This window comes from Conger conger, chromosome 1, assembly GCF_963514075.1.
Source record: "Conger conger chromosome 1, fConCon1.1, whole genome shotgun sequence".
Lineage (NCBI taxonomy): Eukaryota > Metazoa > Chordata > Actinopteri > Anguilliformes > Congridae > Conger > Conger conger.
This window is the reverse complement of record NC_083760.1, coordinates 18,486,579-18,507,881: the sequence shown is the minus strand read 5'-3', so window position 1 is coordinate 18,507,881 and position 21,303 is coordinate 18,486,579. Positions and strand designations below refer to the sequence as shown.

Here is a 21,303-nt window from a genome sequence, read left to right as displayed (position 1 = left end):
TCTGTAGTGATTTATTTTAAAGCTGCCCGGTGAAGTATACTCCGAGTTGATGGAAAAGCTGCACATTTTGATTTCATGAAAAGTGTGCTTTGGTTTCTGGTGATTTATTACTGCCACGGTAATGATAGCACAACTTCCCGACAAGTTCTCGAAGCCAAACCTCTGTCTGGAAACCAACAACTGCTGTAAAATCTCTGGACCAAAAAGCCTTTGCCTAGATTATGATAAAAGAAATATCTAAGTCCTGGAATGAGAGCCTAAACCACTGTATGTGTGGAATGGGATTTCACCGGAGGTTAGTGAATGTTTGTGTTTGAAGATGAACTGTTGTTACTCTAATCTTTCCCTAAACAGCACGTCAAAGACCCAGGCTTAGAGGTTGTTCAACATGTGATCTCATGCAGCGCAAAGTCAATGGAGGTGCTTGCGCAAATAACACATTTATTAATACTTGGGTTTGCTTTTATTATCCAGTTAAATATACTGGGATGGCAGGTAGGCTATGTCTTCCCCCAACATTCGTTATGAGTCCCTAGAAATCGTGTATAACTACAAATATTCCTATAATGAACCACAGTGCTCTGTCACTGTGTCACAACTTCATCACATGCAACACAACTTCTACACACTCTGGAGCTGCTGTCCAGGGCTACATTGCTTGCACACAATGCCTGGGTGCCCAATTTAGCCTTTCTCGATAACCAATATTTGACTGGCCCTATTGGCTAATCCTGAAATCTCCATTTTACATTCTAGCACAAATTCAGACTGCACATTCATGGGCAAAGTAGATTTTTTTTATTTTTTTTAGGTCAAGAGTAAGTAAGTGTACAATTGCAGTTTTGAGTATTGAGATAGAAGGTCTTATAATATTGAAGGTAACATAATAAAATAAGAGGAAACATAATATCGACTGTTTTTGTTGAGATAAGTAAAGTAGTCCCTGCTCCAGAGAATTGTTGAGAGCCTTGACTGTTCTTGGTTCACTGTTCTGTCATAGTGAACAGTTTAAGTTGACTGCACCATTATGCAGTGGATATGATATGAGTGAAAACCTAACATAACTTAACAAATCAAACTTTCACTTGTCAGTTTAGCTCCTAAGGCCCAAGGTCATACTACTGTAGATTAATAAGAGCTAGGCTACATAAAAAGGTAAAATCTAATCTATACATATACTGTATATCAATCCATTTTGCTATGTTTGTATGGATGTTGACTGTCAAATGATTGTGATGCATTTTACCCAGATTAATTAATATAGATGGATGTGGCACAACTACTGCTGTCTCTCAACAACCAATGTACTCCCTTACCTGTGGCACTGTTGCCTATGGTAGTTTCTTTCAATGGGTGGTACATGATTATGAATACAAATACACTTTTTATATAATTGAATCCACAGAGAAACATATAGATATCACAGAAGTAAAAATGTTGGGTTATAAATTCTCCCTGCCATAGACTGGCACCTATCCACTAATATCTCCCAGTCTCTGCTTTCTTCTCAATGTTCATGAGTGCACTTTGTTCAGGGCTTTTTTATTGTGTCTTTGTCTCTGCTGCATGTATAAATGGACAGAGTGCTTTATAACTCTGAATGGATGAGGGTCAATGACTGATGTGCTTGTGTGTTGCTTGTTTGCACAAGGAGTGGTCAAGAAGAATCAATAAAAAGACAATTGATTACAAAAGAACCCATTTGTGCTATTCCGGCAGGGTTATTGGATCCTCCAGTGGGTTGCAAATGACGCTCTATTAACATACATCATCTACACAACGGTGAGATACAGTATGCCAGGGCACAAAGACCGTTTGAGTTGAACTGATGGGTTGTGTGTGCAGTGCAATGGATTTAAGCTTCTCATGAACTAAACGGTATGAACAGAATTAACAACACGGATATAGTGTACTCTAGTAGATGAAATGGTAGAGTAAATCTTTCATCTGAATGAGAATCAGTTTTGGCCTTCCTGTATAAAGGTCATAAAGACATAACGGCATAATGGGAAATGTAGAGAGATGGGGGGGGGGGGGGGGGGTCAACACATTAAAGATTGCGGTGGTTCTGGCGTGCCAAGGCAGATTGTTATAAGCATTTCACATTCCACACAGCTGCGCAAGCCAAGCGTAGTGCGTGGTCCGGTGCTGCTGTGAAGAGCCATGATGTGGACAGACAGACAGTCCCTGCCTCCTCTCTGCATCATCAGCAATGACCAGAGATGAGCAACGTGCAGGCTGCAAAGGGGGGCGGCCATGGAATAATTACCGTCAGGAAGATCCTGGGGGATTTCGTGGCCCGAAGCTGGTTAAATTAGCTGCTAATTATCCCAACGTGGTAGGCTTTGCTGATATAGCCGAAGCTTCCTGTGTTAATGCATTGCCTTCACCTGCCAAGTGGAGCCGCTCCAGGCCGTCCCCAGCAGGACCTGGGGTATATCCACTCCCAAGCGCTTTTTAGCTCCTCATCAATAAATCATTTCAATAGGTGTCCACGTTCACGTTTTGCAGCAGGGAGAACATGAATGAAGGGGACACTCTGTTGGAGCCAGAATGGGTTATGGTTATTGTTATTTTTTATAGTAATGAAATATGAGGATGAAATATGTAATTTAGGGTTTGCATTCATCATTATTTAATTTAATAATATTTTTGATTTTCTGGATTTCTTTGAGGCGGCACGGATGGTGCAGTGGGTAGCACTGCCGCCTCACAGCAAGGAGGTCCTGGGTTCGAATCCCCGTCGGCCGGGGCCTCTCTGTGTGGAGTTTGCATGTTCTCCCCGTGTCTGCGTGGGTTTCCTCCGGGTACTCCGGTTTCCTCCCACAGTCCAAAGACATGCAGGTTAGGCCGATTGGAGAGTCTTAAATTGCCCATAGGTATGAGTGTGTGAGTGAATGGTGTGTGTGCCCTGCGATGGACTGGCGACCTGTCCAGGGTGTATTCCTGCCTTTCGCCCAATGTATGCTGGGATAGGCTCCAGCCCCCCTGCGACCCTGTTCAGGATAAACGGGTTCAGATAATGGATGGATGGATGGATGGATTTCTTTGTGTATTGCGGAGCAATTTGGAGGTGCAAAAGTGCATTGGGACCCGCCCTCTCAGACAGGTGACTGCAGCACCTGAACTGCTACAACTAATTAAAAGCAGTCTCGTTCCCTTGTTGATCAGGCTAGTTAGCAAGACATGCAGCTAAAAGGTTTTTTGACTACGGCAAGCGCTACGTTTTGGAATAGGATCATCATACAACTATTTGCACCTCCATGTTGCCCGGACCATCTGAACTCAAGGTACCATAAATCCATTTCATCTTCAAGCTACAATAAATATTTTTGTTATAACCACGAATCATCCGACAATTGATTTAGCGCTTGAAGCGCGTCATCCTAATAAAAGCGACTAGTAAATCGCTTTTACACACTCATTCAAGTGATACAGGAAATACTCGGGAGTGAAGCAGCTGTATGGACAAGTCACATTGTTGAGCCTGCAAACTGAATTAGCCTTTTCTTTCTCCTTGAGATGAGCTACTTCACACACAGGAAGTCTTCAGAGTGCTTGCGAAACATGCGCGAGCCCCACATCGGCTTGTTCCTCTCGACACGCTCCAATTGAGGCGAAGTCCGTGTACCAAGGTTGTTCATTTCTGTCCCCTCCCCGCGGCTGTAGCCGTGGCCTCTCTCTCGGGGCGAATCAGGGCCCTGTGAAGAAGGAGGCCGGCATCGGCCCCCTTGTCCCACGACGCTGTGGGTCGGAGGGTCAGTCTGTGATCCTATATTTGGTACCCTTTCTGAGCTGAAGAGCCGCGGTCCTGAGGTTACGTCACGTGGACTTCCATGCTGCTCCTTTGTTGCTGTGATTGCGATCCGCTCGTGTGTAGCATTGTGGGAGCATCTCTCAAAAACGGCAACTTCCTCTTTCGTGACAAGCATACTGGGCATTCGATTTGAAGTAGGGCCTGCACAAATGATCTCCATATGAATATTTTTTGTATGGAGTTCTGGTATGCACTGCTTCAACTCCAGCTAGCTGTATATGCCTTGTTGCGCACATCGACCAGGATATATACATCTCCACACAATTCAATTAGAGAATACTGGACGTCCCATTAATATGGCAATGCTTGCGCACTTGGCTGACGCAAGTAAAGCAAGTTAACATTTGACACTGTCTTTATTGACTCACACCATTAACTGGGCTGTCCTCATCATGTTTAATAGTGTCCTTGAATAAAAAAAGGAATATTTTGCTAGATGTTTAGCTAGCTAGCATGCTAGTGCATGGTAACATTAACTAGTAGTAGTTTTTTAACCTGCCAAGAGCCTACAGAAAGAATGCAGTTCAATACATTAGTATGAATGTGGAAACTGCTATAATGTTTGTTGTGCACTGTGCGCTGTCCCAGTAATATAAATTGCATCAGTAACATAACTGGATGTGAAATAAAACGACTAGATGCACTGTTCCCAGTCAGTTTCGCAAACGTTGTAATGGCAAAGCACCCTTGTTGATATTGCAGTTTGTGTGCCTCCGGCAATCAGCCGTGCAGTCACTGTCATCACTGTCAGTATCTGTCGGCACTGTTTACGTAAATAGTTGGCAGTGTTTATTGTTTGTAGTATCCGATTCTAAAATTTAATGCATAATTGATGATGAATTGAGCAAGTGTGAAAGATGTGAAATGTTAAACCCTGTATAGGATCTTACTTTGTCCACTCAGACCTCCACAGTTGACTCCTAGGCTGCTGTCTTTGCCCATTGTCAGCATTGTGGAGGTTTGTAGAGCACCTTTGGAGCACCTCTGTTCAAGAAACCATTGGCTGTAACCTGATTCTGTGTGAAAATCCAACGGCAGGCGGCTGGGCTGGACGCGAAAGCCCTGGAGGGTTTTCATGCAAACACTGGAGCTTGTCCTTTTGGTCCAGTTTGCCCCTGTGTTCCTCCACTGGTCTCCCAATACCTTAGTCAAACAGCGCGGACTTGTGTTCATCAAGACTGCAGTGTACTTGTCGCGATTTTGCTAGAACAGATGCTATGGGGCTGTGTTAGATCTAAAAACAGAGGAAGGCCAGAAAAGGGTGGGGGTGGGGGGTGTATGCAATCTGGTGAGACAGCGTTGGCTAATTATGCATTCAGCGCTGTACATCATCAGCGGTTCAGTGTTTATTGTATTTGAGTGCTGGAGCGGAGCACTGCAGCGCTTCGACACTCAGATATAATCATGCAGATAGAGTCGCAGTGAAAGGAGGAAGGGAGGAGGGGATGGCATTCACTTACGCTTCCATATCTGCCTGAAGTGTCTCCTAATGTGCTGGAGGCAGGCCCTCTGTTTGGTGTCAGCAGCAGATCAAAGCGACGTGGCCTTGGTTAGACCTGTATTCCCTTTTAGTTTGTCACCAGCTGCATCCTGAGGTATCTGTAATGTTGCTTGGCCAGAGGGTGAACCCACATCGTTTACCAGAAGGAGCTGGGGTCTGTACCAGGAGGAGCTGGGGTCAGTACCAGAAGGAGCTGGGGTCAGTGCCGGGAGGAGTTCGGGTCAGTGGCCTGAAACAGCACGATGGGGCTGAGGGATGTTCCTTCAGCTTCTAAATTTCCAAATCCGAGATATGACCAAGTAACCACTGGGCTTCACACTTGGATGTCTACCATAGACATTCTCATATCTCCTGGTGGGACAAGACCAACTTCCTCCTTATTCTTGTGGAATATGTTGCATTTTTAATACACCTTGCATAAAGCTGAAGGCTTCACGCGTGTCTTTACTGAGTCTCTGAGCACTAGAGAGCTGCTACAGTATTATTCCCGGTTCTCGTTTTTATTTAACTTCCTGTTTGGATGTTCGGTTCATCAATAATAAGCAGGCAGATTTGGAGCCTGCGATTCTCAGAGCCCTGTGTACGTGTCTTTGTGTGTTCCGTTGTGTACCCTGCTCACAGTCGCGTGAGGCTGACCAGAGCCTGGCCGGAAGAGAGGTTTCTAATAAACAGCCAGCAGCCCTTATGTTCTGTGGAAAGAAGGTGGAGTGGGAGGGGCGCGTGACGGAGCCCGTGTTTATAGCGCGTGGGCGTTTGGATTGGTCAGGGGTGATCGCTCCAGGAGGACTCTGTGCCTGCACAATGCGAAACCCGAGTAATGCCACAGAACTTGCACATTTATCACCGAGTATGACGGATACCAATTGTGGTCACTGTGGAATAGTGTAGACAGGGCAATCGCGCCTATTACGGATGGTGGAATTCTTTAAATAGGCCTTTATTTGACAGTTTAATCCCCCAGTAATGCTCTGTTCGAGTAATTATCAACACCTTTCTGAAGTGTTTGCTGGGAAGATTGCGTGTTCTTGTGGGGGTGAAAGGGGGTGGATTGTTAGAAAGGCAGCGAGCTTCAGGCGTAGGCCGGACAGGCCGAGAGGGCGAGACCGTGCAGCCCACCTCTCTGATGGGGAGAGCAGGCCAGGGAGACGTACAGTAGGCTGGAATGTAATTATGTGTGTGAGCTAATGAGCTCCCGAGAGGCTCCACCAGGAATGTGTGTGTGTGTGAGAGAGAGAGAGAGTGCACGCATGCTGCTGCCTTGTCAGATTGGGTCCTGCGTCATATTCTCACGTATTAAGGTCCCCGCCTAAGTGTACAGTCACAGATACGGTTCATCTTTACGGCACCTAAGCACACACAGGAAGAGAGACTAATCAGATTAACTGTCATCTTTTAAACGGCTCTGAAAAGGATTTGCCCCCTTAAACAATATTGACATTGGGCTGTACTACAGTGATGTATTACTCCATCAGGGTGTAGCCCCACGTTTGGGGTACGTATTTTTTATTTAATTTTTTGGTTTGCAGTGGAGCAGTTGAACTGAAGGAGCAGGCCTTGGGCAGGTTAATCAGTTACTCATTGTTGCAGGTAATGACAAAGCCACTGACAGGATGACTGTGTCCTTATAATATCTGGCTTTCTCTGTCAGAGGAACAGTAAGAGAAATGTTCTGTATTCTTTAACTTGGAGCTACTCTTTGGTCTCATGATTAGTTAGTAAAGGTAAACCCACATGAAGGAGGTGTGTAGGTCACTAAGGTGTGTCTCCTCGCTGAAGTTTATTGATGGAGTCTGACTGAACTTTCTGTTGTAGCGTTTGTCAACTCTGGTCTTAACTGCTGCTGATAAGATTGTAAATGAGCATTGAATGTACAGTAAAGCACAGGGATAAATTGAGTGTTCCTCTGCATGTTGAAATGCTCTCATGTTGTGCTGTAGTTCTGCGCAGCTGAATGCTTGAATCTACATTTTTGCTGAGAATCCTTCCCCCCGGTTTGTTGTCATTTGTCATCTGGAAATAGCACTTCATTATCGACATGCCCATTTCAGTCAGGAATTGCAGCAGCAGTCTCTCTCTCTCGCTCGCTAGCTCTCTCACATACACACACACACACACACACGCACGCATACATACACACACTTACCCAAACCCATATGTTCGTACCCCTACTGAGAGAGAGAGGTGCACAGGCACACACTCATAGACACAGAGAGAGCGGGAGAGACAGTTGGACCCGTATTTAGACCCTTCCTGTGTTTTTGTGGGACAGTGGGCCCATTCAGACCAGGTCACAATAGAGACTCAGTGGCTGTGTGGCCCCTCACCCTGTCCCCAGCAGAACAGCAGTCATTGTGCCAGGGACACAGTCCTCCACAGAGCCTGGAAGACAGCGATCCTGACCCACTTTCCTCCCTGTCTCTCCCGAACAACCGGCCCGACAGACCTCATAATCCACCATCTGCCTGCCGCAAACATCACGGCCTGTTATTTGTTGTGCGGAAATCCACCGAGTGTAATTTGTTCTGATATTTCTCTCATTTCCCTCGTTCCGTTTGTAGCTTTGCCAGTTGGAGTTGATTTGTGAAGTGCTGGTTATGGTTAGCACTGTTGACTCACAAGAAGGAAATTCTGGAGTTTGCATGTTCTCCCCATGTTTACAGGGGCTTTCTCTGGGTACTCCGGTTTCCTCCTCCTAGATGTCAGATTAGCTATACTCCTACTAATGCCCTTTACTAATGCCCTTGACCACTCTTTGGTCTCGGGATTTTTTTAGTAAAAGTAAACCCATGTGAAGGAGGCATGTAGGTCACTAAAGTGTGTCTCCTTTGTAGGTGAAATCAAAGGGCATCAGATCATCTGGCTGAAGCTTATTGATGGAATCAGACTGAACTTGCTGTTGTAGCGTTTGCTGGCTCTGGTCTTAACTCCCCCCGCGTGTTGAAATACTCATGTTGTGTTGTAGTTCCGTGCAGCTGAATGCAGAATCTACCACCATTTGCCACTATGCCCAAGTGTCTAGGGTGGGTTAAATGCCGAGGACACATTAGGGTTCAATAAATTATATCTTAAATGTTATCTTAGTGAGCTGTGGTTTTGGGGTTTTGGTCTCCGTTGGGACTGACCGCTATGCTGCCCCTCTCTGCCCCTCTCCCTAGCTGGATCTCAGCCAGCCGCTGGAAGAGCAGGGGCCCCTGGACGTCATCATCCACAAGCTGACGGACCTCATCCTGGAGGCCGACCAGAACGACACGCAGTCCCTGCTGCTGGTGCAACGTGTGCAGGTGAGTTTGGGTGGGGAAAACTACATTACCCACAATTCAGTATGTTCCATCCCAAGAAAAGGAGATGATGGGGGTTTGAACCAGTGACGGGGTGGGATCTGAGTCAACATCTGCTCACCCGCTGGGAACCGCGGCCAAACCAGGACAGTCTGACACAAATATTTATGGAGTTGCGAACGTGGCACTCGGCTGTGAGGTGTTGATCTGCAGAGGAGCTGGACTGGATGGCTGCCATGTAGCAGTACTGGCCCCAAACTTGGAGAAGAAATAAAGTGGATCTCACTGCCTTGGGCTTTTATCCACTTTAATATGGGGGGTTTAAGCACTCAGGAACTCCTGAACTCAACACATGATCCAAATGGGCTTATTATAATGCTTATTATGGAGAATGACCAGGCTTGAGAGCAGTGTTGTCCATATGTGGTGCAACAGTGCATCTGTACATATGACGCTATGCTAGGGGCAGCTCAAGCTAGGTTTTGAAGCAGCTGGTAGACCAATTAGACCAGCTCCATACTCAACATGGTTTCACCAGCTCAAGCTAGGTTTTGAAACGGCTTACAAATACCATTAATGTAATGAAACAGCTGGTAGCTGGTATTTCATGCTGGTCATAGCTGGATTTTACACCAGGGTTAGGTAAGCGTTTCCCTAGGGATTTGTACAGTTGGCACCTCATTTGTCATGTGCCACCATTCCAGTGCGTTTGCATGGGTCTGCCTGGCATCTTGAATTTATTTCCAGTCTAACAGCTGTTATTATTCATCAATTAGTCCAAATATTTACACCTGGCCTGTCAGCCAGGATCTGTTCCTTTTGTTTAAAAAGAATGTTGTGCGATTAGATTGTCATGCTGGACCTACTGGAACGAATGCAGTGAAAAGTGACGTTGGAAAGTAAAGCGAAACTTGAGCGCGCCCACACACACAAACACAGGCCGATGCAGACTGACACATTATTCATCGAAAAATGTACATGCACACTCGCATAGATGCAAGTACATGCCCACACACATAGACGCAAACACTCACGCAAACATATTACACACAAACACTCACACACCCGCAAACTAGAGATACGCACTCACAGATGAAAACACACTGGCATTCACAGTGTAATAGAAAGGGGTACACATGCATATACAGGCTCAGAGAGAGTGTTATACATTTAGTTGCACGTACCGTACGCACAGCCCTAGAGCAGTCACGGATCAGTTCATTAAAAAAAGATTGAGGCCATGACTTTGCTTCCTCTGTTACTGTTGGAGCCTTTGTGACCCGGCTGCCTTGATATCATTACACCCGGCATAAGAAAAGCCTCTCTTGAAGTTAGCTTGTTCCAGACATTGCCTTACAGGTAACCCTGGGAGAATGAAACTCCCTCGCCTCCTCTCCTACATAGCGACACTTGTATAAAGCAATAGGCGTGTGATTTTTTTTTTTTTTTTTTTTTTTCGAGTTTCTTTTGACGGAAAGCGGCGACCTCCATGCCGCTGCCTCTGAATTATTCATACAGATGTGTCCGCGGTGTCCATGGCAACACCAGACAGGGAGAACATGGAAACACAGCGTCACGAAAAATAAAACGGACATTCCAGTTAATCGAGTCTCCTCCTACTCGAAAGTCATTGTTGTTTGGAATGAGACGGTTTGTCCTGATAATTAAGCATTTCCATGGGGTGCGTTTCACAGTCAGCATGCTTTGCAGCTCTCTATCTGCAATGCAAATTAATATAGTATTTTAGTTTCAAAGACTAGGGGGACTCTCATCTAAATTCTTCCTTAAATCTATTCTGTGTAAAATATATAAAAAATAAGGGGCCATTCAGCCAATCATGGCTTGTAATAATCATCAGTGAATGTGATGACTTCACTTACAGGATGACTCCACTAACAAGGTATTCCATATCTTTAATAATAATATCACTCAGTAAATGTCATAACATTTTCTATCTTGAGATATCTGGTGAGTGTAACACCCTTCCGCTGCGTTGCACTCTGGATTGACACCCGTGTTTGGACAGGGCTCACCATCCCTCTCCATCTCAGCTGAAGCCTCACACAGTAGTATTGCTGCTATTTGAGTCAGTATTGATTACCAAGATGCTTTACACATCTGCTCTGTGGCATATTTAAAGTGGTTTATATGTTATGAAGTTGTCGGTTTCTCATGGCTTCTCAAGGTATTCATCATTATCTGCGAGGCCCGTCTGAGATGAATTTCCTTAACGTTTTTTATCAGAGGATGTGGTTGCGGTGCGGTAATTTCATGTCTGTTACATCACCCTACAGCTTCCCGGTGCAGGAGCTGCACAGTACGAGCATGAAATGTACTTCTGTGTTTGTTCTGTGTGTGCGTGGGCGTATGTGTGCGTCTGTGTCTGTGCCCGTGCAAGGGAAATTGGCACTGTTGTGGCGTACTGTACTTATCGCACTTCGCCATTTCGAATCAGAAATTTTGGACGAAATGTCACCATCGAAAATGTCGAGTCATTGAGCCCAATGCCAGATTTGTTCTGTCCAATACCTAAATCCGTGCTGAAGATATTGTACATCACAATACTGATTCAGACAGCAAATCCTACGTTTTAATAATTCAAGCATCAAGTGCAGCATCAAACAAGACTAAATAAAGTAATAATTGGTTCATGGTCTTTATTTACACATCTTCATATTTATATTCATTGTTATATTGGATCCTGTTAGTGAAAAAACAGCTACAGGTGATTTATGATAAGCTGTGATGCAAACCGTTCTGTAAATCTGACCGCTTTCCCAGTGGAGTAAACCACCTCTGTTCCATCCTCTAGCCCGTAGGTGCATGTTCATGGTCCTGGAGAGCCGCAGGGTGTGCTGGCTTTCTTTGTTACTCAGCACTTAATTAATCAATGAAAGTGTTGATTACACAGTTAACTCGCTTCACCTGGTTTCTTGGGTCCTGAATTTGTTGCTGCTATTAAGGCAAAAACAAAAACCAGCACACCCTGCAGCTCTCCAGGACCAGGAATGAAAATCACTGCTGTAAGCAGGCGTACGGTACACCACACTTGACAACATGTTCTAAATACATTGCATTTTAGTTCTGCAATGTGTACTGTTCTGCCTCTGTTCCATAATAATAATTCTGCATTGCGGATAGTTTCTTTACTTGAATCGCCTATTTCAACTGCAAAGTATCTGTGTGTCTATTTTTGCTCTTGACACAGTTGCTAATAACAACCAAAATCTAGCTGCATGTGCTTGCGCTGGCTTTTTTGAAATGCAAGCCCAGGTCAGTGTGAGGTACATGTATTCAGAAATTAAATCTCTGAAATTGAAGTGAGAAGGTACTCCTGTGAGTCCTGGATTTGGTGCACCTTTTAATATCAATGCTGTACCTGCCCTTTCCCCCCATTTACACCAGCTGGAAACACCACACAGATTCTGCCACTATCACTTTACAGCAAGGACAAGCCACTGAGGATTCGGTAGGATAACTAGTAGCACAAGCTACCATTTGTAACTTAACATTTGAAACATAATACATCATATTATTCTTAGGTCATATTAAAGTGTGGTCAGAAATGCGGATGCCTTGTTTAATGCCTTGTATGCACATGAATATGCTATACTCTCCCACTCACTATGGGTGTGCTGTCTGCAAGATGCTGGCATTTTACATGCACGCGTGAGGGCAGGTTGTGGTTTGAATAAGGATATGTGCAGAGCAGAACAATGAGAAGCGAGAGTCATATTGTACTCTGCTCAGATTGTCACAGTGAATCAGCACAAAGCACTTGGATATGAGAATAGGAAGCGCAGCTTTCCTGGCCTTTCCTGTGAGGTGGCATTTTCCACTGCTGCATTGAGGGCAGCTTAACCCAATCCACCTTCAGTTTCTGGATGGATCCAAGAGTCCTTCTGTTATCATACTCACAGTGCTGGGACAGGTCTGCTAATGCCAAATTGTTCATCTCCAGGGTTTAATAATTTTCAGTGCATTCATTGGAGCTCAGCCAATATTATGTGCCAGTGATATTGCCAAATAATTTAGTTGGTGCCTCAAAGGCTAAATGTGATAAGCTAATACACCTTTGGCCTTTGAGTAGAAGTACACTCTAGTGAATAATTGTTTCTTGGGTATCAACTCAAATTCCTACTTCTGCCTAATGTTCTCTGTCTATTACTGTCAAACCATTTCCAGATTAACTGCCTGAACCATTGTTTAAGTTGATAATTTAAACATTAAAACATTTTCTGTCAAATTATGTTTGAAAACCATACCAATTAACTTATTTGACAAAAGATGGCAGGCAGTACTCTGTGCTGGTATTCTTTTTTTAAATACCACTTGAAAAAGCAAAATGGAAAATGGTCATGTTCATCGTTTTTGCTGCCTGGTGAATAAGCAACTGTTTTCCAGTGTTGTTAAATTGTTTTGCTAGTTTATTGAAAGTTGCATATTGGGTAGTTGTAGTTTTTTACAGTATAGTTTTGGACAGGGTTAATACTGTTTTGGTTTATACTGTTTTATAATAGCATTTAGCTGGACTGTTTCCATAGCAGTGACGTTTAGTCACCATAACAGTGGTGCTTACTAATCAGCTGATTAAGCAGCTGATCAGATTACCTTCACAGCTGCATTGTTAAGTCTGTTTGTTGTGCTACTTACAGTAAGCAGGTCCTTTGGAATACAGCAGCAGGTGCAGCAGCCTCATCCAAACAGGCTCGGTCGGATTAAGACAAAGGAGTCCATCGAGGGAGTTCCTTGTGTACCGTGTCAATGGTGTATTCTTATCATGGTGCATTACATTGGTTTAAGTCAGCTTGCATTTAATGCTTTGCTGACGTTGCATTGGCTGGAGTAGGAATGTTTTTTTTTTTAACCAGGTCTGGCTCTGTCGCTCACGTTTTCTCTCATTGTTAGCCGCTGTGGGTAAGCGCTCTATTGTAATGTAGGGCCGTGGCGTTTTTCTTTGGAGCATACATTCCTGTCTCTCTTTCAGTGTAAGGCTGCTAATCATATGTAACAAAAGCAGATCGAGGGGAGAAAAGGAAATTACACCGTCTTCATTCGCTGCCTCTGCTGTGATTCGTGTTGATAGCAGGCGATTGCTGTCCTTTCTCCGAACCTCCCCACTGCTTCTGGGCATCCGATCAGATCTGACTAAAGCCACTACGTTTATCTCTCTACCCCTTCTATTAGATGGAAATCTTTTCTTCAGGTTTCTTAAAACAGCAGTGCCGCTCTCGCTGGGGTTTTTCCACATTCTGCTGTGAGACATTAGAAACTGAAAACAACAGCTGGGTTTTGCAGGCACTTCAGCTTTATGTCACTGTCGTAAAAGAAGAGGCTGCAATTCCACGAAATGTCTAATCAGATACAGCTTCTCGACTAAGACCTCCCATATCAGACTCGATGTTAATATTGAAATACATATTACTTTGATTATATATTTTTTTTATGTAATTTCAATTCCATATAAACCTACCACTTCTAAGATATACTAAATGATGACATTCGTGGATCTATAGAGCTAGTTATTTATTGGTATTTGTTCATTGTTTATTTTCATTTTCATTTTGGTATGTTTGGTCTATTGTAGGCGGCACGGATGGTGCAGTGGGTAGCACTGCCGCCTCACAGCAAGGAGGTCCTGGGTTCGAATCCCCGTCGGCCGGGGCCTCTCTGTGCGGAGTTTGCATGTTCTCCCCGTGTCTGCGTGGGTTTCTTCCGGGTACTCCGGTTTCCTCCCACAGTCCAAAGACATGCAGGTTAGGCTGATTGGAGAGTCTAAATTGCCCGTTGGTATGAGTGTGTGAGTGAATGGTGTGTGTGCCCTGCGATGGACTGGTGACCTGTCCAGGGTGTATTCCTGCCTTTCGCCCAATGTATGCTGGGATAGGCTCCAGCCCCCCTGCGACCCTGTTCAGGATAAGCGGGTTAAGATAATGGATGGATGGATGGATGGTCTATTGTAGTGGTCTATCCAATTGTAGGCTGTGGAATCTGGCAGCATAACTTCTAGTAAGTGAAGAAAATTCACTTGCAGTAGGATAATGATGTGTATTCAATGAAATAAATATCCAAAGATGATATCTTAATTTGCTTTTAAAAAATAATAGCAACTGCAGATACAGTACGGTCATGTTTTCTTGTTATTGTGTTGTGAACAATATGTAGTTTTGGTTTGATTTTGTCGGAGCTCTTAAGCATATTAACTGTAAGGGCACTGAAAGAGTACGCATGAATATACAGACACAGAAGAAGACTGTGGGAAGGCAGAGCACTATTATCAGTGGTGTATAAGTAGAAACGGGTGTTATGTTTTTAAATATAATCGCCCAGGGACGGGCATATATGGGCATATATGTGTGTATCATCCCCCTGACCTACTTTGGTCCTTGATCGAGAAGGTGCAAATGCATATAAAACCCCCTGCTCTTTGAACACGCTGTACACATTGAAAACCCGGAGACAGGGATGGGGGACCCTCCCAGTCGCTCGACTGAGAAAGGCCCTGAAGGCATTAAGCAGAATGGCAAACCCAGCGCTGCGAGATGAGTTTATTGTTTCCCTGACAGGAGCACGTTTGTCTTACGTAAGGCTAGGCCGGCGTCCGCAGGGGAGGGCTGTGTGCTGACGGCTGCCGAAAGCGAGAGGGAGGGAGGGAGGGAGTGAGTGTAGGGGTGTGCGTATCTGACCGGGCGCAGAGCTGCACTTCATTATCGGTGAGAGCGTGCTCTCGCTGCTGAGTGTGTGTGTGTCGTTATGTTCGTTTGCATGGCCAATCGTGTCCGTGTTTGTGTGTGTGATGGAGGGAGGGGGAGAGAGGGAGAGGGAGAGAGAGAAACAGAGGGAGGGAAAGAAACAGGGAGGGAAAGAAACAGAGCGGTTATATAAAACGGCACACCTCACGCCAGACGAACAGGCGGACGCTCTGCTGGAGTGACGTCACGACAACGGGCCGGCAAGTGCTCGTGACGGTAGCAAGCAGTGCGGTCCGGCACGAAGGGGAAAGGGGGGGGTGGGGGTGGGGGTGGGGGGGGGGAGGCACGGGCAGCATCCTCGTGCAGCGGTGGGGCGGGGCAGAGTGGGCGTTCTGGGGTCACCAGGGTTCACGGCCCCCGTCACGTGACTGGCGGATCCATTCGGCAGCCCTGTCGTCTGTACACACTGTCCTCTGTAAACGGCACGACTTTCCCCCGTTGCGTCTCCCAGGAACGTCGCTGGCGCAAAGCGCTGCAACCATTCCAGTATAACCAACCGAATCCTCGTGCTCCGCAAATGCTTTTAAATGTTGGCTCGCACGCACGGAGCTTACTGGATTATGTGCACAGAGTGAATAACCTCATCACAAAATGGCAAGAGAATAAAATACCCCAAAAAAAACAGATTTACTCTGGAATGCATTGCTCAGCCTTGTGTCCCTCAGTACTGTTAAATGTTTTGGTTTTAGTTAAGGCCAAGACTCCTTTGGATATTTAGTGGAACGCAGATTAAACTCTGTAGAAATGGCATGGCTTTCGATGTTTAATGAAGCTTGGTAACTATATAGTCCCCATCCCTGTTGGTTTCTTTTTTGCTTCTTATCTGCAGCCCCCTCTTTCCTTTTCGTAGCACACCCACATCCACTAACAGCTGCTCCGTCTCATTTGTTGGAGAAAGTAAACGTGGAATGACTGGTGTGTCCTTATGTGGTGTAGATGTTAATTGGGTTTTTTAGCTTTGGTTTTTGTGTTGTTGCAGGACTACATTGAGTCTCACCCTGAGACCATTGTGCTGGACCCGCTCCCTGCCATCAGGACCCTGTTGGACCGCTGCAAGTCCTACCAGCTGATCCACAGGATAGAGGACCGCATGCAAGGTATGGACTGGCCCCGCCCCAACCACACCATAGCCAATGATTTGATGAGATCGACGATGGATTGACTGGCATTCAGCCAATCGTTTGTCTCGCAGTGTGCACACTGCATAGTAATGTCTGGCATGAAGGGAGACCAGGTTTCACAGGTACACAGCAAGTCAATGGGGAGCGAGAGAGACTATCTCCTTATATGGACAGTGACTGAGAGTCAACACAGCTTCCAGAAAGATGCTGACCTGTTAAATTTGAGGTATTTGATGAGGTTTACTGATTTTCTGTTGTAACAGCCTCTCATGTCCTCTCTTCTCATCCTGGTGCAAATCTTAGATGGAGTTCTGCAGGTGACAGTGGTTTCAGTTTTACTCCACCGCACGTGATTGTGAAACACAGTTTCTGACTGAGTGATAGAGGAGAGTTGTTCATTATAATGGAGACCTGCTTGTGAAAGCAGTTGTCTGTCTGTACACTGTCCAGACTTCCAGTGGCCCCACTGTAACAGTCATTGCTTGTGTTTCTTCAAATGCTATGTTCCACATTTGATGATATTTAGAGGTTACATACATTTTTTTGCATAAGTCTCCTGTGATTCCTGTCCCAAAGAGACAAAGGGATACACTGGGATCTTGAAAAACATTCTGTGAGGCATAGTAACTTACATTATTTTCATCCTTTTGTCCAAAATGGCTACTTTTTGAAAAGCAGGAAAAGCAGTCATTATATTTGGCACCGTGTGAGGACGCGTTAGTTTCCTACTTCTGACCGAAGGTGGAAGTTGACTCAACGATTCTGTGGGCAGGACGCGGCCTGGCGCTGGAGCTGGGGGCTATTTCTCTGCCCTTGCTGTTGACGGCGATAGCGGTGAGCTGCGGGCCATGTCAGTGAGTCAGTCGGTCAAGGTCTTCTCTCAGAGAGCAGGCCGCAGGATATCGCCGATGAAAGCTGGCTTCCTGCCTCACGCCCAACACCCTTTTGTCCCGGTAAGACTGCTGGGCTTTCGTTTTCGTTTTTTTTTTTTTTTTTTGGCGCCCTTTGTTCCTCGGGGGTCCCGAAGGCCGGAGGCTTTTCGCTGCGGACGCGGGAGGCTTACGGGCTTTAAGGCGGAAACGTGGGGTAAAGTGCGGAGTGGGGCAGTTATTTTGTGTGCCGTGTCACGGACGGATGTGGGCGGGGTCCTCAGCCGTGGGGCCGCTCCGACACAGAGGACGTTTTTGGGGGACGTTCCCCTGAAGCTTAACTCCCATTCAGAGTGTACAGCCCATCAAGTAGATCAGCGATCAGCCCGTCGAGTCGATCAGCGATCAGTCCGTCGAGTAGATCAGCGATCAGCCCGTCGAGTAGATCAGCGATCAGCCCGTCGAGTAGATCAGCGATCAGCCCGTCGAGTAGATCAGCGATCAGCCCGTCGAATAGATCAGCGATCAGCCCGTCGAGTAGATCAGCGATCAGCCCATCGAGTAGATCAGCGATCAGCCCGTCGAGTAGATCAGCGATCAGCCCGTCGAGTCGATCAGCGAGGGCTACTGCTCTGTGTTCGCCCGCAGCCCCACCGTTGAATGAGGTTGTTTGTGCTGTTCTGGGCCGTCACGCTAGCGCACGTACTGCACGTCTGCGATGCAATCAGAGGTGAGCTCACGTTGAGTGACAGCCGCGGTTGTGAGAGATATTTGTTTAAAATACCAAGACAGTGAGTGTTCTCGATGGCCCTTTCGCCTGGGAACCAGAGCTATAACTATTAGCCACAGCCGCAGAGGGTGCTGGAGGGAGCACTGGTCAATCAAAGGCTTTTTTAGGATGTGGCTAATGCTGCAGTCAACGAGTATCACTTTTGTTTCTGTTATTTAGCTAGTAAATTAATGCATTTATGTCCACATTCAACGGGATGAATTCAAATGGATCTAGTTCATCAAACACGTTACTCGTATAGGCACCTTTAACAATTTACTTTTTAGATATGTATGGCAAGCTTGTGTCATTTAAAAAATGCCCTGAAAATAGTGATACCACATGAAGTTGAATTAGCTGTTCACGCCACAGGCTACAGCTATGTTCACACAGAGCACAGATGGAGGACGAACTTTCTTCTGCGGATTCTGCATGCAGTCTACGGGCACCCCTTCAACCAGTGGGGGTCACAGTGCACGTGGATCCCTAAGTGACTGAACCCTCTAATACCCTGGGCAACACAATCGATATTTGCTTTTCCCTATGGAGCTACCGGCCAGTCGCACTGGAATTAATTGGATTCCATCCGAGGCTGTGAGGCTCATCCATGCCCCACAGTGTCCTGCCTTAACCAAATGAGATATCCAGCAGCCATCACTGTTTTCTCAAACCCTACTGAACTTTCCTCTGCCTTTCTCCAAAATAATGTTTGAGTATTTGTTTATTGCCTTGATTTTTGAAAGCTCAAATGCAAAGCACCTTGGCAGTGTCCTTCCGTCTGGGTTCAGGGACAGACCTGATATTTCAAAATGGTCAACATCATTCCCTCCAGACTTGGAACAACAGAACACAAACTGACATCAACAGCATGCTTTTCCCAAAGCCCCCACTTATGAAAGGTCATCTGTTTCGTATTGCACAGAAACAGAGGATGTTGTGCAGAGCAGTAATGTGGATACAAGCCAGGATCATCCAGCGTTCATTATCATTGAAGAAAATCAGTGGTTGACTTTCTGGAGATTTCTTGGTATTTATCTATATATTTTTTTCTAATGTTTAGCCAGAAGGATTTCTGAGACATGTTGCAGCCTGACATAAGTACCTTAAAATAGGGCTTGGAAAATGTACTTTTTTTTTTTTCTTCTCAAAACAGGCACGGTCAGTTATGTAATGAAATCTCAAAGCTGCAGCTCTGTCTGAGCAATTCACATTTATCACTCACCCCTGCTTCTTAGTCATTGGCAGCAGAGAAAAGGAGACATGATGGAAGGAGAGAGTGCTGGCTTCAGCAGTTTTTCTGTTATTTATTATTATTTTCCCTCTGCTTGCTCAGATTATGAACTTCTGTTTTAGTCAATTTAAAACATGCCTGAAGGAGGTTGTGTTTGATCCTCATGGAGAATTTTGCTGCCCTTGAAGAATAATTAACCATTTTTTGCCTATTCCCGTTTGAACTCCCATTGAGAACTCAACAGTCATACCTGCGCGAAGGAAACCGTGACTGTCAATTTACTCCAAGATGCACAATTCTCTGAACGGATAAAATCCACATTGCCGCAAGGTTTTAGTTCAACTGCCGAAGCTGTATTTTGCTATAAAGGAAGGTCGGCCATTTTAAAACGCATCGCCTCAGGACCCATAGGCAGAAATGGCCACTTCCTCCTCTTTATTGGCCCCTGCCCACGGAATCCTGAGACTGCTGCCAAGGCAACGGGAATGATGAAGGTTTCTGCAACGGGACAGTGAAGGCAGGAGAGATTGAGCGATGAGGAAACAGACCAGACTGCGATGGCTGCAGACGGTACTGTGAAAAGAACAGAGGTACTCTGAAGAGCCGCAGAGACGCAACAATGTGGGAACAGGCGAAGAACTGCGAGAGCTACCGGAAAAGAGTGGTGAATACTACAGATAAAAAATGTCAAGGCTATTGATAAGGACTTTGAAGGCTATGTAAACAGAATTGTGATGAAAAGGGGATGCATGAGAAAGGTGAAGGAAACGCATTTGTGAAGGCTACAGAGCGACTTCCTGTTCTTCAACAGTACAGCTGTACCTGTTAATAGTCCTCCGAGAGGAAATGAGGCGTTTTTTTTTATCTTCTTTCAACATCTGGTTTTGGAAAAATGTTCTCACAGTTTTATATCACATTTTAGCTCAGTTTATGATTCTATGATGTCAGAGCAATGACCTGGGGTCAACTAGGGCTCTTCAGGGCTCCCATTTTGGTTGCATTTGCTCCTGAAAAGTGATGTGTGCTAACCATAGACTTTGGAGAAAATAAGGACCAAGTGCCTGCTATGTCACCCACTGACTGAGCTCATGAAAAGCGGTTTGAAGCCGCACAACTGCGCAGTAGAGAAGCTGAGTATAGCTCCTTCTCTTAGCGATGTGATCTTTCCTTGATTTGTCCACAAAGTCTTGCTGTATTGTTCAAATAACAACTTCAGAAAATCAACAGACATTAGAAGACAAACCACTGATTGCGACTGCATTTTCTTGTGGGGAAAAAAGTATTGACTTTGTATTTTGACCACGCTTGTACCATTGACTGTACATAGAAAATTGGTTTGAATGACCTATACTGGAGCCGACCGCCCTGGCACTAGTGAACACCATCTCGCAGCATGGCCAGGCAATTACCTTCAAAAAAGAAGCCCGGTTTTAGCCGCTTGGTGCTAACTGGAAAATTTATTTAGGATGCATTAGCCCCTAAATGAAAGAAATGAAGCTTTGTATAAATGCATACAGTTAATACATAATACTGCCTGGGTCATTGTGGACAGCATTTGGCATGCAGTTCAGTTTAGCACTAGTTGTTTTTCATGTTCGTAACTGGGAAGATATTTGTCAACCAAGCCATGTAATGAGTAACAAGTGTTTGATGCGAGTTTTGATATAATGAGAACACTGAGAAATGCCTTAAGGCTGAATTCAGAGGACACTAGCATAAGCATTTCTATACTAGGCAGCTTGTATGCTGTGTTCTCACCGTCTTGTAATAACAAGAAGCATTTTGGCGAGTTCCGTACCTGTTATTCATTGCCCCATCATTGGCCTTCGTAAGTGTTATTTAACCTGGTATTGCATGTACCTTATAAAGCCAAGCGTGGCAAAAAGCTTTACTTATGTCTCAGGAATCTTTCATCCTCTGTTTATAAGTAAGCCCCTGTTCTATGTATTTATATCAAGGGCAGCT

The 21,303-nt window shown here is 45.3% G+C and overlaps 1 protein-coding gene across 1 annotated transcript in view; it reads left to right on the top strand.

The window, feature by feature from the left end:
* LOC133133789 (inositol-tetrakisphosphate 1-kinase-like) overlaps positions 1 to 21,303 on the top strand; it is a 53,370-nt gene that overhangs the window by 16,446 nt on the left and 15,621 nt on the right. Inside the window, exons 4-5 of the mRNA XM_061250009.1 lie at positions 8,474 to 8,599; positions 16,328 to 16,445. Of these exons, the coding sequence (XP_061105993.1) occupies positions 8,474 to 8,599; positions 16,328 to 16,445 (244 nt within the window). The remainder of the gene's footprint in view (positions 1 to 8,473; positions 8,600 to 16,327; positions 16,446 to 21,303) is intronic.